This window comes from Centrocercus urophasianus, unplaced genomic scaffold (assembly GCF_019232065.1).
Source record: "Centrocercus urophasianus isolate 14NV4802_14NV808 unplaced genomic scaffold, USGS_Curo_1.0 seq_5, whole genome shotgun sequence".
Classification (NCBI taxonomy): domain Eukaryota; kingdom Metazoa; phylum Chordata; class Aves; order Galliformes; family Phasianidae; genus Centrocercus; species Centrocercus urophasianus.
In genome coordinates, this window is record NW_024885088.1 from 750,919 (window position 1) to 763,638 (window position 12,720).

Genomic DNA, 12,720 nt, shown 5'->3' on the forward strand with positions numbered 1-12,720 from the left:
GCAGCTGCTGGCGACCTGCCTGACGGGTGCCAGAGCAGAAAGGGCAGCGCTGGTAGAGCTGTAGTGAGGCACAGGGCGGCGGGAGGAGGCCGCAAGGCACAAGCTGGGGCGCGTGGCGACGCCGTCTGGCTGTAACCAAGGCGGGCCCGTGGGTCCTTGCTGGGTTCCCCGCCAGTGGGAAGCGGAAGGCCGGGGGAGCTGCCGTGCGCTGCCGGCTGCGAGGTGCTCGTTGTCAGCGAGAACGGGAGGAAATGACTCAGAGCGCGAATTTCTCAATGCTTGCTGAAGGAGAGGGGACAAAACGACGGCACTGCCCGCGGCACACGCGTCCATCCAGCCGCTCGCCTGCCTGCTCTCGGTGAGCGCAGCAGGGCCGGGCCGGGCGGGGCGGCCGGGAGGTGTGCGCGCCTGAGGCGGCAGCGAGGCGGGGCGGTCGCGGCCCCTCGCCGCTCTCCAGCGCCCGCCGCCGCGCGCGCCTCCCTCCCTCCGCCCGCTGATGCAATCGGAGCCCGCGAGCGGCGGCAGCGGCCCCGGCAGCAGCAGTCCCAGCCTCGGCGGAGCTCGTGCGGGGATCGGGCGGCGCGCGGTCCGCATAGCATCGCGCGGGGAGCGGCGCCGTTCGGCAGCACCATGAAGGTAAGCGGGACCGCTTCTCCGCGATTCCTTCGTCCGTCCTGCGGGAGATACGGAGTGGCAGAGGGACTTTCCTCGGCGAACAAAGGAAGCGGTGGTTCACGTTTCTGACGCTCTGATGTTGCTTTGCGGAGGAGAATTCTGTCCCCGAGATTTATCGTTTGAGACTCGGAGGCAGGATGCGGTGTGGTTCGCTTTCCATGCTGTTTCATTGCAGGCAGCGTACGTGGAAAAGAAATAATGAGTAAGGAGGGGGGAGGGAGAGCGTATCATTCCCTCCGGGGGATTTCTTACACTTTATTCGTACTGTGGGACTCTTAATGACTGAAAATAAGAGAACCATCAAGGGCACGATCTGCCGGCAGGCACTGTGCCTTCTTATGCCCACGAGGTCTTTATAGGTCTCGGGGCTGCCCTGCTACTAAAATAGACCACGGGTAAAACCTGGTGACGTGTTCAGAGGTTTTGAGTAATTTCGGGGACAGCTTCAGATAACGGAAGAGCTGTTGGGAGCGAATGCTAACGTGAGCGATGAGAATCTGTGGGAACTCTTCTTTTACCAGTCATGCTTATGTTCTGCTTAGCGAGGCTGATCTGAGGATTAAATGGAAGCCTTGCTTGTCAAGGCAAAGGGCATGGAGGTGGCAGGGTGCTTCCCTCACCCAGGGAACATCACAGCTCCTTTATACTCTGTGGGGCAGCTTCATGAATGAAAGTCCTAGGGTTTTGAAGAAGGTCTATGCTGGGCTGACTGTGAACTTCACAGCTACAGCCTGCTCCCAAAGTTAGCAGGTGAAGAGAACAAGACTGGCTTATTTGCTATCCTTGGTTAGCTCTAACAGATGGAATGTGGGTACAACAGGTATGTGACTAGCAGGGATCTTCAGCTGTTTTGCTGCTGCTGACAGGTGTTACTCTCATCCCACCCGAGGGCTTGCTAGCGTTTCTCTTCCCTGGGTGGGTCTGGCAGTGATGCAATGCTCCAACAATGGCAGGTCTGGAGTAGGTGAGTGCTTTGGAGGAGCGTGAGAAGCCCTGATGAGTCCCAGCTGCACTTTCTGCGTTTGGAGAGAGTGGTGAACCAACGGTAGCAGAAAAGTGATCTGGAACTGCTCAGGGAAAACTACCAAGTAGCTTCTCCCTGCCAGTGTGTGCAGGGCCAGAATACAAGCCTGCCAAAGAGTGAGACATGTCACATTTTCTACCTCTTATGTTGTACTTGCTGTGTGTTGAGGAAAGAGGGCTTGATCCTGGTTTCTTGGGGCATTATCCAGCACCTGACAGTAATGTTTTGGCATGCCCATGCAAAAAACAAGTAGCAAACAAGCCATAGACCTGCTTGCTTTCTCACAGCAGTGCTAACTGTGCTATGTATTTTTACTGTGGAGAATACAATACGAAGCAACAGCCGCAGCAGAAAAAGATCTGTACAGTCCATCACTCTCAAGTCGTGTAGCCTTGGGCAAGTCAGCTCTGTCTGAGCCCTTTACCCTTTATTTGCCTCATCTGTTCAGACTGCAAGCTCTTCAGGGCTATGGCTGTCAGCGTGTATTTGTAAAGCATGCATCAAAGGTGCAGAAAATTACCATTTGATTATCAGTTCTTGAAAAAGAAAAATGAAAAAACCCAACCCAGTACATTTATAAAGGTACCAGTAAACAACAGCATTGTTAAACTGCTAATCCCTTCACCTCCTTATTTATCATTTCCTGTCTTTTGTCTCATCCATTCCTTGCTCCATTTCCACCCTTAACTCTCTTTTTCAGTCCTGCTTGAAGGAATCTTATGTATAAGAAATGAATTGTGCTGATGGTTTCTGCAGCCCTGCCTTGTCCACTTATTGCACTGATTGCTGCTGACAGGCCTAGTTCTCCTAGCACTGTGCAATCCAGTGGATGCTCTGATTTTTTCCGTAGAAACTGAATGTTGAAATTTGCTAGAAAGTGACATGCAAAACAGAAGATTACAAAATTAGAGGACAGCTTTAACACAGTTAAAGCAAGGACCTCTACTGCTGATGATAGAATGAAGGAACTAAAGGGTTAGCTCTATTTACGGAATGTGCACAATTTGCCTTCGTAGGCTGTGCTCCTGGGAACTGGCGTCTTCATGTCACTACAGTGACATAGTGTGCACCCTACAATGTTAGATAGTCTCATAGAACCGTAGAATGATTCAAGTTGGATGGGCCCTTAAAGACCATTCAGTTCCAACCCCTTGTCATGAGCAGGGCTGCCAACCACTAGACCAGGCTATCAGGAGACCCACCCAACCTGGCCTTTAATGCATGCAGGGAATGGACATCTGCAGCCTTTCTGGGCAACCTGTTCCTGTTCCTCACCACCCTCACAGTGAAGACTTTCCCACTAACATCTAACCTAAATCTCATGTCTTTCTTAAAACCACTCCCCCTTGTCCTGTCACTGTGTGCCATTGTCAAAAGTTGGTCTTGTTCCTAAGATTCCTGTAGGTAGTGGAAGGGTGCCATGAAGCGTCCTTAAAGCCTTCTCCAGACTGAACAAGCCCAGCTCCTTCAGCCATTCTTCACAGGATAGGTGCTCCAGCCCTCTGATCATCTTTGTGGCCACCCCAGGACCTGCTCTAAAAGCTCCACGGCTTTCTTGTGCTGAGTGCCCCAGACCTGAATGCAGTGTTTCGGATGAGGACAGAGCAGACAGCAACAATCACCTCCCTCTCCCTGCTGGCCACCCCTCTTTTGATGCAGCCTAGGACACAGTTGGCCTTCTGTGATGCAGGTGTGCACTGCTGGCTCATGTCCAACTTTTTGACCACCAGGACCCCCAGGTCCTTCTTCTCAGGGCTGCCTGAATGAGTTTTTCTCCCAGTCTATACGCATGGATGGAATTATAGCAACCCAAGTGCAGTATCTTGCACTTGGCCTTTTTGAACCTCATTAGGTTCTCCTGGGCTCACTTCTCAAGCTTGTCGATGTCCCTTTGGATGTCATTCCTTCCTTCTTTGGTAAAAAAAAAAAGAAAATAAATTATATGTATATATTTAGTCCACATGTGAGCCACACACAGGCCACGAGCCAGCCGCATGCAAGCCATGCACCAGGCATTCAAGCCACTCCATTCTGATTGTGACATCTGATAATAAATCATGGGTTCTCAACTGTCTCAATGCCTGTGATGCAGAGATTAATTGTGTGACCTTTTCCTTAAATGTCTAAATTCTGGCGACACTTGGGCATAAATCAAAGTAGTGCGTGACCATAATTTGTTAGTCACTGATACGCCTGCAATTTGATATCTCCACATTTTACATTGCGATTAAATGAATGGGTGGTCCCATTTACCTTGGAAACAATTTTATTACTTTATGACTTTGTCCATTAAAGGGGCAGGTAGTGTTACCTCGTAGAAAAGAGCACCTGTTGTAGAATGACAATTTAGCAAACATTACCGTATGCTCCTGCAAATGAAAATCCATTGTTATGTTTATGGAAAGGCATTTAATGTTGCCCGTTGGTGTGTACTAAACAATCCAAATGAGTTAGCTTCAATTGCTTAATTCGTGTTGCCTTTAACGCAATCAAGAAGTTTTACCTATCTGCTTTTTGTACATCTTGGCCCATAGTTTATTATTGTTTCCACAAATTAATGCCGTAATGCCCTACAAGAGAGTTGCTCATTTACTTATCTTCCCTTGAGGACTGAAGTTTGATCCAAGTTTTATTTTGGAATATACCCCATGCATTAATGAAGTGCACCATGTGACTTCTAGTTAGGTACACAGCTCCTGCTTGTTCAGTTTCCTTGGTAGACCATTTCAAACACCGTTTGATAAAAGGGCTCACTGTAAGCACAGAAGATAGACTGCTTTTTTCTGGCTTATGAGCTGAGGTTTAATTCCATCAGGTACTAACGTTCACTGAGATCAGGGCCACACAAACTATGTATGCTTGTTTAATTATTAAGTTATTGTCTTACACGTCATCACTTCTGGAATAAATACTTGAATTTGTGTTATCCTTACAGAGAATTACCTTTTTTAAACTTCAGTGTTGAAGGGCTGAGAGAACTGAACTTCTTCAATCAGAAGAAGAGACTTTGGGAAGACCTAACAGCTGCCTTTCAGAATCTCTAGGGAAGTAAAGAGATGGAGCTGGGCTCAGCAATGATACGTGGCAGGAAAAGAAGCAACTACAGCTTAAACTGAAACAAAAGAGACTCAGGGTAGAAAATGCTGTGCCCATAATGAGAGTCAAGCAGTAGAATGGGTTGCCAAGAGAAACTGTGGTCTCCATCCTTGGATCTCTCAAAACCCAGCTGGCTAAAGCCCTGAGAAGGCTCATGTGAGCTCAGAGCAGAGTCAACTCTGGGAGCGTTGGACTGGAGACCTCTGCAATCAGGTCTTGCTGTGATCTTGGGCTCTGGAAGGAGTTCCTCAGTAGAAAAGCTTATCAACTAAGAGATATGTACATTTTTTTAATCCAGTCTTAGTCTTTCACACAGTAGTTTAGGTCAGTACATGTTTTTCCAGGGCTCTACTTGCTAGCCTTTTCACAGTTTACAATGAACTCTGCACATAGATGGTCTTGAAAGTCACCAGTATGGAGACATTTTTTTTCAGAAGGTCATTTCTTTAACATGTCAACACAGTAGTAATAATTTGTTCTTCTGTAATACTTCTCTTCACAAGATTACTACCTTATTTTGACCTTTTTTTCCCCTCATGGGTCTTATTAGCTTAATTACCGTTTTAGGACCCGTGGTACAGTTGATAAGTACTCCCAGAAGTGTGCCTGCCACTGAGGCAGGGAAGAGGAATGTACCTCTCTCTTACGTTGCTAACACCTTTCCTCAAATTGCTTGTGATTTTTTCTTCCATCAGCTTTCAGTAGCCAAGGTGGTACTTTTTCATAGAAGCAGAATAAATTCTGTTTTTGCTAGATGCTTTTTTATTGCAGTAATTCTGTAAAGAAGAATCATTGTAGGAAATGGCCATAAGAAGGGAAGAAGTATAACAAAACTTCCAAGAAAGCTGGTACTGACTTTATGGGAATAGCTAAGAGATTCAAAGGTCTTCCTCTTAGGGCTGATTGATTGATTTATTGCTGCTGGCTTTTTAAATGTATTTAAATTCTTGTTGAAATAAATTATTGACCAAATTATATGAAGCACCTAAAAGATTAAGATACCTTCCTGGATTCTTCAGAGTATGAAATCTAAACTATTAGATCCTAAATATAATACACAAATATGCCATATAAAATTGCATTCTTTTCAATAAAATAATTCACAAGGCTTTATATAACTGCCCATCATTATACAATATATAGAAAATTGTATGAAGTTCACTTGAAATTAGCAGCAATAATATAATTCCTGTTGAAGTGTGCAGCTTCTCACCCGAATCTAAGCAGTAAAACAATAGCTAGCTTTAGTCAAAAGTCAGTCTTTCTGAATCCAGCCCTATGCTGTGGCATTAAACTTGGAGAACAAAACCAAAAAAACCCTTAAAACTGCAAAAAAGTATTGCCTGAAGCATAGTGGTGAAAGGAATACTGTGGTTGTGTAACATTGTGAGTGTAATGTGAGCCAAGTTTACTTCTTCCCTAGAATGCAGCAGTTGCCGCATAGGGCGTTACAGCACACAGTGACTGCATGGGTCTGGTTTCTGCCACAGCTGTACAGATCCATGCACACAGAAAAAAAATGATGTTGTATTCATGTGCTTATGTATTAGAGACACTTATGTGTCATTGTATAGCATTTGCTTTCTAAGCAAGGAGATATGCTAGTTACCTATTTATATGTACATGGGAACTAAATTGCAGATTACCGTAAACTGGATTAACCATCTTCAGAAACAGCAGCGCAGTTTGCGAGACGAGCAGAAGTAATTTTTCCATCCTAGGAAGTCTCTTGTTTTTGTAACTGTAAGGGAAGTCTGTTCCGTTGCTCAGCTGTATTGGGTTTGGTTCAACTCTTTCTGTATCTTCCTAGCTTTTTCTGAATCAGTGTTTTTTTCTAAATCTGATCCTGTGCTATGGCCCAGTCCATGGCCATACCTTAGTTCTCAGCATTTCACAGGGCTCTGTTGAATACAAAGCCAACTTCTGCAGTCTGTGCCGTTTTCGTATTGACAGGTGCCTGTGCCAGTAGATGATTTGAACATTTATAGGTTGATGCTCTTCTTGAACCCAGAAACAGCTCAGTAACATCAGCGTTCATTTCTAGTTCTCCAGTGAAGTGAAAATGCTGCATTTACAATTGTTTCCTTTCAGTTCTTCTTTTAAGTGGTTCTCACACAGCCAGTGATGTTTTCCTCTTGTCAGTTGTCCAAAATGCTTATTGTGAAAGATGCATGAAATTAATGTTCTGTTCTGCCATTCCTAAGTGAGTTAGATTCCAGCAGGACAAATCAGACCCCATTTGAAAGTGTTTTAAGATACCTTTTAGTTTCATAAATTCAGAAGTAATGGAGACGTTCCAAGTCAAGAGCACTGATACTCATGTAGGTTGGACAAAACCCTTGGTTCCTGAAGTTGTTATAAGTCATTTATCAATTTATAGCATGGGAAGTTGATTGTTGATACAGATGTTGAATCATAAGAGGACAAGCCTAAAAGAATTCCACTAAAAAGAATAAGTCTTCTTACCTTTGAAATATTAAGAAATGGAACTAGTACTACAGTTATTTTTTCTAATAGAAGCTTTATCACTCTTGACTTGTGATGACCATGCCATAGTTTTGGCAAAGGGCTGGTTGCTTTGTGTTCCTAATGTGAGCTTAATGCTGACACCTCTACAAATATCTCATCTGTGACCAGACTGTTTCAAGGACACTTTTAATGTGCTGAGTGTTATTTTGTTCTTGAGTTTCTCTGGGCACAATCCAGTTTGCTCCGGGCACTGTCAAAAAATAATAAGTGATTTCAGATAAAGTACTTGCTCAGAGAGTGTTTAGAAAGGACATGTAGGGTAACCTTAGTGCTAAAGCATGACAGCTAGAATTTTGGAGCACTGTGAAGCATGATTCTTCCATCTTTGAGTTGTTACACAGAGGAATATGCACTAAAAAGGTGGAGTATCTGACTTTTCTCTAGTCGAGAAGATTTTTACTTCTTTTGAGCTGACATCATCAATGAAATCATCTTTTTGTGGCTTTTTTATGTTGTTCATGCTGTGTTTTTCCACGTTCAAGCAGTACTGTAGTTTTGCCTTTTTTGGATTGCTCTAATCTTCTGTATGACAATTTACATTTGCTTAATGTGGTGGGCTAGACTTACTGCCTCTTACTGAACTCAAAGACTGTAGAACAAGAGAAGTTCTGAGCGTATTCGGAGCTGGCTATCATGCAAACACACATTCCCACTCTGCAGGTTGTTGTTCATTTGAGTAAGAAAGCAAACATCAGCATGGATACCGTCTTTAAGCATGTTCCCAGGACTTCTCTGCAGGTTAACTCTGTTCCTAATGCCCTTCATGCAAAGAGAAAGGCTTCAACTTTCTTCCCATTTTGTTTTGTCCTGTTAATTAAAAATTTAGTCAGTGTTTGAACACACAGCAAAGGACAATCACAAAGATATAACCCGGGCTTTGTTAATAGCCAAGGAGAGATCTCCCATTCCTACAAACCAGTTATGCTCTGTTTAAAACCCAGCTGTGCTAGTAGAGACAGGACGTCAGCCGCCATTACCTGTGTGCTCTTACACAAGAAGCATTAGCTTCAAGTGAGGAGCGCACAGCCAAAACCACATCAATAACTCCTGCTTGTTCTTCCCTGGGAAGAGCTGCAATGGATGTGATGGGTATGTCTGCTTAAGGAAGAGGAGCTGTGGATTCAGTTCCTGGGGAGCTGTGCACGCCCTGTGCCGTCATCTGTCAGCCTCCCCAGGAATTCTCTGAAGCAACTGCCAGCACGTGTTGAGGTGTGCCAACAGGGCAAGCTATGTCTAATTTTTCTACCTGTATAAGAGAGAGAGTTCCTTCATCTAAGCTTTCTGGCTATGAAACCACTATTCATTTGTTAGGCTGCATTTTTTATCTGCAACAAGCATAGAATGATTGCAGGCATTGTGGAGACTAGCCCACCATCAGAATTCAAGAAAAAGCACAGTATTTGCAACACCTTAAGCCAAAGTCTACTGGATTTCTCTTTTTCAGTTTTTTGGGGGTTGTGAGGTTTAGCTTTCATTGTGCATCTCATGTACCTCAGTCTACTGCAAGCTTTGGAAGTTCAATCCAGGGTCTTCCTGCAGCATGTGGCAGCCTTCTAGGCAGAGCAGAGATGTAGGTGTTTGCAGTTCTGCCTGCAAGCCCAAAGCAGGGACTCTGCTCAGCTATTTCAAAAGACCACTCAGGTGCCTAAGGAGGCAGATTAATAACAAATTCTCCTCTGAGTAGATGTGTGGTTTTGAACTCATTCAGATCCTAGGTGAGATAGCTGCTGCTATGCTTTATCAACTTCATCTGCTAGACACATAACAGCTAAACAAACTGCTTGGGGAGCAAGGAATGGGCAACACTGCACCACAGGGTTAATGCAATTCAGAAATCATGCTTCTCATGCTTTTGCACTGGTGGTATTCGATACTTGGTGATGAATTAAATAGGCTGTGCAAAGTTATCAGGGTAAGATGTGATATCAAGCCATCATACGTCTGCCCTTTGCAGACCAGCAACCACATGCACTGTTGCATAACATTTTATTGTGCTTAGAGTTACTCGAAAGCCAGCTGCATAAGTTACTGGTTTATTATTTCTAGTGGGAGTGTATGCTGGATGTAAAAAGTTGCTCCAAGAGTTTTGTTTGTGGTTTTTTTTTTTTAATTATTTCCCCAGAGCTTCTGTTTTCAGTGTGGTATTCAGCATTGCTCCGTGTCTTACATAAACCTTTATTCCAGTGCAAAATGGACTTAAATGGGACACGGTCTAAGCACTCAGAGAATAGCTACAAATGACCCTTACACAGGCCAGAGATTTAGGCCAGACCCTGTATTTCTTTTGATTCCTCAGTAGTTATAAGCAAGCTAAGCAAGCCTGGAAAAACAGTATTGTGACCTTAAGAACAGGATTTCATCTGCTGGATTTTTCTTTAATCATGTCAGTTCTCATATTGGAATTCATTGCTGTATCTGCTGTGTTGTTTTGTTTTTTCTTTTTTTTTTCTCATTGGTTTTTTTTGTTGCTTGTTTGTTTTTCCACCCTTACAGTCTACAGTGATTTATTTTCAAGATACAGAAGCCTTGGTTTCCCCCACTAAATTATCTGCTTCCAGTTCTGTACCCTCAGTAGCTCTTCAGACAATGAATTTGTTTGTTTCCTCTGTGAATGCATTCATCTTATTCACATTATTGTTTGGTAATTACATCAAGCCACTTGCTCTGGTAATCAGCTGCAAATCTGTGTGTGTTTTCTACTATCAGAGAACTCATAAATAAGTTTTAAGCTGTATTTCATGCATCTTTAAATCAGAGCTGTACTTGACCTTTTCAGCTGTACCAGAATAGAAAATACGGGCAGTACAATTTATGCTGAATCCCTGAGGAAAATAAGCAGAATAAATTTCATTGTGCTTAGGCTCATCTTTGCTAGTCTAACAGTGTAGTTAATATATCCCATAGATCTGATCAGTATTACTATTAAATCTTATGGCGCTAATTTAATACCTGGCGGTGTGGAAAGATGATGAAAGGAGAATACTAGAGAAAAGGTAATGAACACAAGTTTCTCCATGGTTAACAGCAAAGCTCTTCAACTGTGGTAGCGAAGAGTATAAGGTAGCATTTATGCTCTTTCCTGTTGACAGTATGATGTGAAAGATCCCCTATCAGTGGGAATGGGGCCTGAACACCATAAAACCATGATGACTTTGAGGATTTTTGTTTTGTTTGAGCAGTAACCGTATCGCATAGCCATAAGATGCTGTCTGTTTAGAAAACAGATGCATTAATTTATGGGCCAAAAAGATCCAGCTAGCTGCTTTAATATGCTTTTCTCTATGCCATTCTAGCAAACAATGCACTCGTTAAAAACCTAATTAATGCTAGAGCAGGCAAACAAACCAACAAAAGAGGCACTTAGAGGCACTGTTCATAGGAGTTAGAGATGGAAGAGATCCATTAGGTCATCTGCCTATTCTCATCAGGAGAACAGGGCTGTTTTTTGCAATCAGAAGAGGGTAGTGAACTGAGCAAGGGGGTGAGAAGACGGAGAGGAGGAAATGGTCCTGAAGACCGATAGCAACAGGAGGGTCATAAGAAGGAAAACCAGCAAGGATGGGATGGGCTTAGAAAACAAGGTTAAAGCAGATTGCATTTGGAGGTTATTTGCAAAGAGGATTTCTTTAGAGTGCTTACCTGTTTCTGTAAAGAAAGTAGGATTGTTATGATTGTGCAGAAGATGTGTCAGGACAGCACTAACCACGGAAAAAGGGTCACTGAACACAGATGTACAGCAGCTTTGTGTTCTGTATTGACCTGTGTTGATGGTAAGCTTTCTGTACTTTCCAAACAGGAATGATCACGCCATATTGCATAATTTACAGCTCATTTTGTTAATTTTCTGAAGTATCTGGTAATTTTATCCTGAAGATTAATAGATTCCTACTCAGGTTCTGCTATCTAAGCTGTGAGTTAATAGACTATATTAATTTACAAGTTAGTTTGTATTTCTGTTGAGCTCTTTTCTCTCCACTAGCCTTCTTGATAAACCAGTTTGTCCAGTGTGCATTTTTTTGGAGTTGCAGAAATTCTCCTTCACCTTGGGTAGTCTTCCTGCCTTTCAGGTAAACAGATGCAGACTTTCTTGTACAATGAACTGGGCATTACTGAGCTCATGCAAATATTAATTTAAGCACTGAGTCAAAGAACTGGCATTCTCTCCTGGACAGGTTTCTCCCTAAAGTGCTGACAGCAGTGACTCTACATTGGCAACATACTCTTGCTTTTATTTAATCTCATGACACCAAATCTGCTTTTAAAACTGTGACATAACTAGTAGTGTTACTAAATAAGACTGTTGGGCAGATTATCCAAATATTTCCATTGTTTTCTGGTCACTGTTTATAGGTTTTTCTAGCCAATAAGTTGTGTTCAAACAATCTCAATTATTTTATTTAAACATAATAAAAACAGTGGTGCTTGTTTTGAGAGAAACACTTTTCAGTTTATTTAAGCTACTTAAAATGCTTTCTATTAAAGCAAACAAACTACTCAAGCCAGAAGATAAGCCTGCATAGTCTTTTGGAGTACTTCAGTGATAATCTATTTAAATTCAACTTTAATTTATATAGTGCAGCTGTCTTGATTAAAAAAAAAAAAAATTTCTTGTGTGTTCTAAATTCTGATACTCTCACACTAATGCAAAATCATAAAGATCATCATTAAATTGTGTGGAAGCTTTATTCTTCTGCTCTGCTGGATGCCTCATATCCAATGTTATTACATTGTGTTACCAACATTAGTGCCAGCTCAAAGAGTAGAATTGAAAGCAGCCATGGTAAGGTGATAACGCTCAGCTATCAGAAGACATCAGTGCAGATATGTCAGATAAGAGTACTCCTTTTCCATTCCTTTCCTTGGAAGTGCAGAAAGCAACGCAAACAAGAATTCTTGGTGAACTAAGTAAAAAGCTAAGCACCAAAGTTGCTCATGCTGAATTGTCTGTTTTTTTCTTTGGTTGGATTTTGGTGGTTTTTTTTTGTTTATTTGTTTGTTTGTTTGCTTATTTTTTTGCTTTCCCGTGATGCTGAACTGTGTGTATATTGAGGTGTATCAATGGAGCTGCTCTGGGATTTGTGCTGTGTGTGTTGTTTGAATACATTATTGAAGACTGTCAAGCCAAGAATGCTCCAACCTAAGATACCTCAAAGGTATCAGTTTGGCTTAATAAGTGGTTAGAAATACAAGTTAAGAATTAGTCTTCTTGCTCCTTCTGTCTTGTTGATTTTGAAAAGTGTAGATTTAAAAGAAGTGAGAGGAAGCTTCTCTGTGGTAGTGTGTAGTAAGACATGCTAACATGTAAATGACTCAGCCTGATGAACCTACATGGTGATACTGGCTTAGTAACACATACCTGTATGTGCATGTTCATGTACATGCGTGAGACAGAAATG

The 12,720-nt window shown here is 42.7% G+C and overlaps 1 protein-coding gene across 1 annotated transcript in view; it reads left to right on the plus strand.

Moving 5' to 3' along the window:
• The first annotated feature begins 555 nt into the window (after nucleotides 1–555).
• BCAT1 (branched chain amino acid transaminase 1) overlaps nucleotides 556–12,720 on the plus strand; it is a 59,741-nt gene continuing 47,576 nt past the window's right edge. Inside the window, exon 1 of the mRNA XM_042835100.1 lies at nucleotides 556–636. Within this exon, the coding sequence (XP_042691034.1) occupies nucleotides 631–636 (6 nt within the window). The 5' untranslated portion in view covers nucleotides 556–630. The remainder of the gene's footprint in view (nucleotides 637–12,720) is intronic.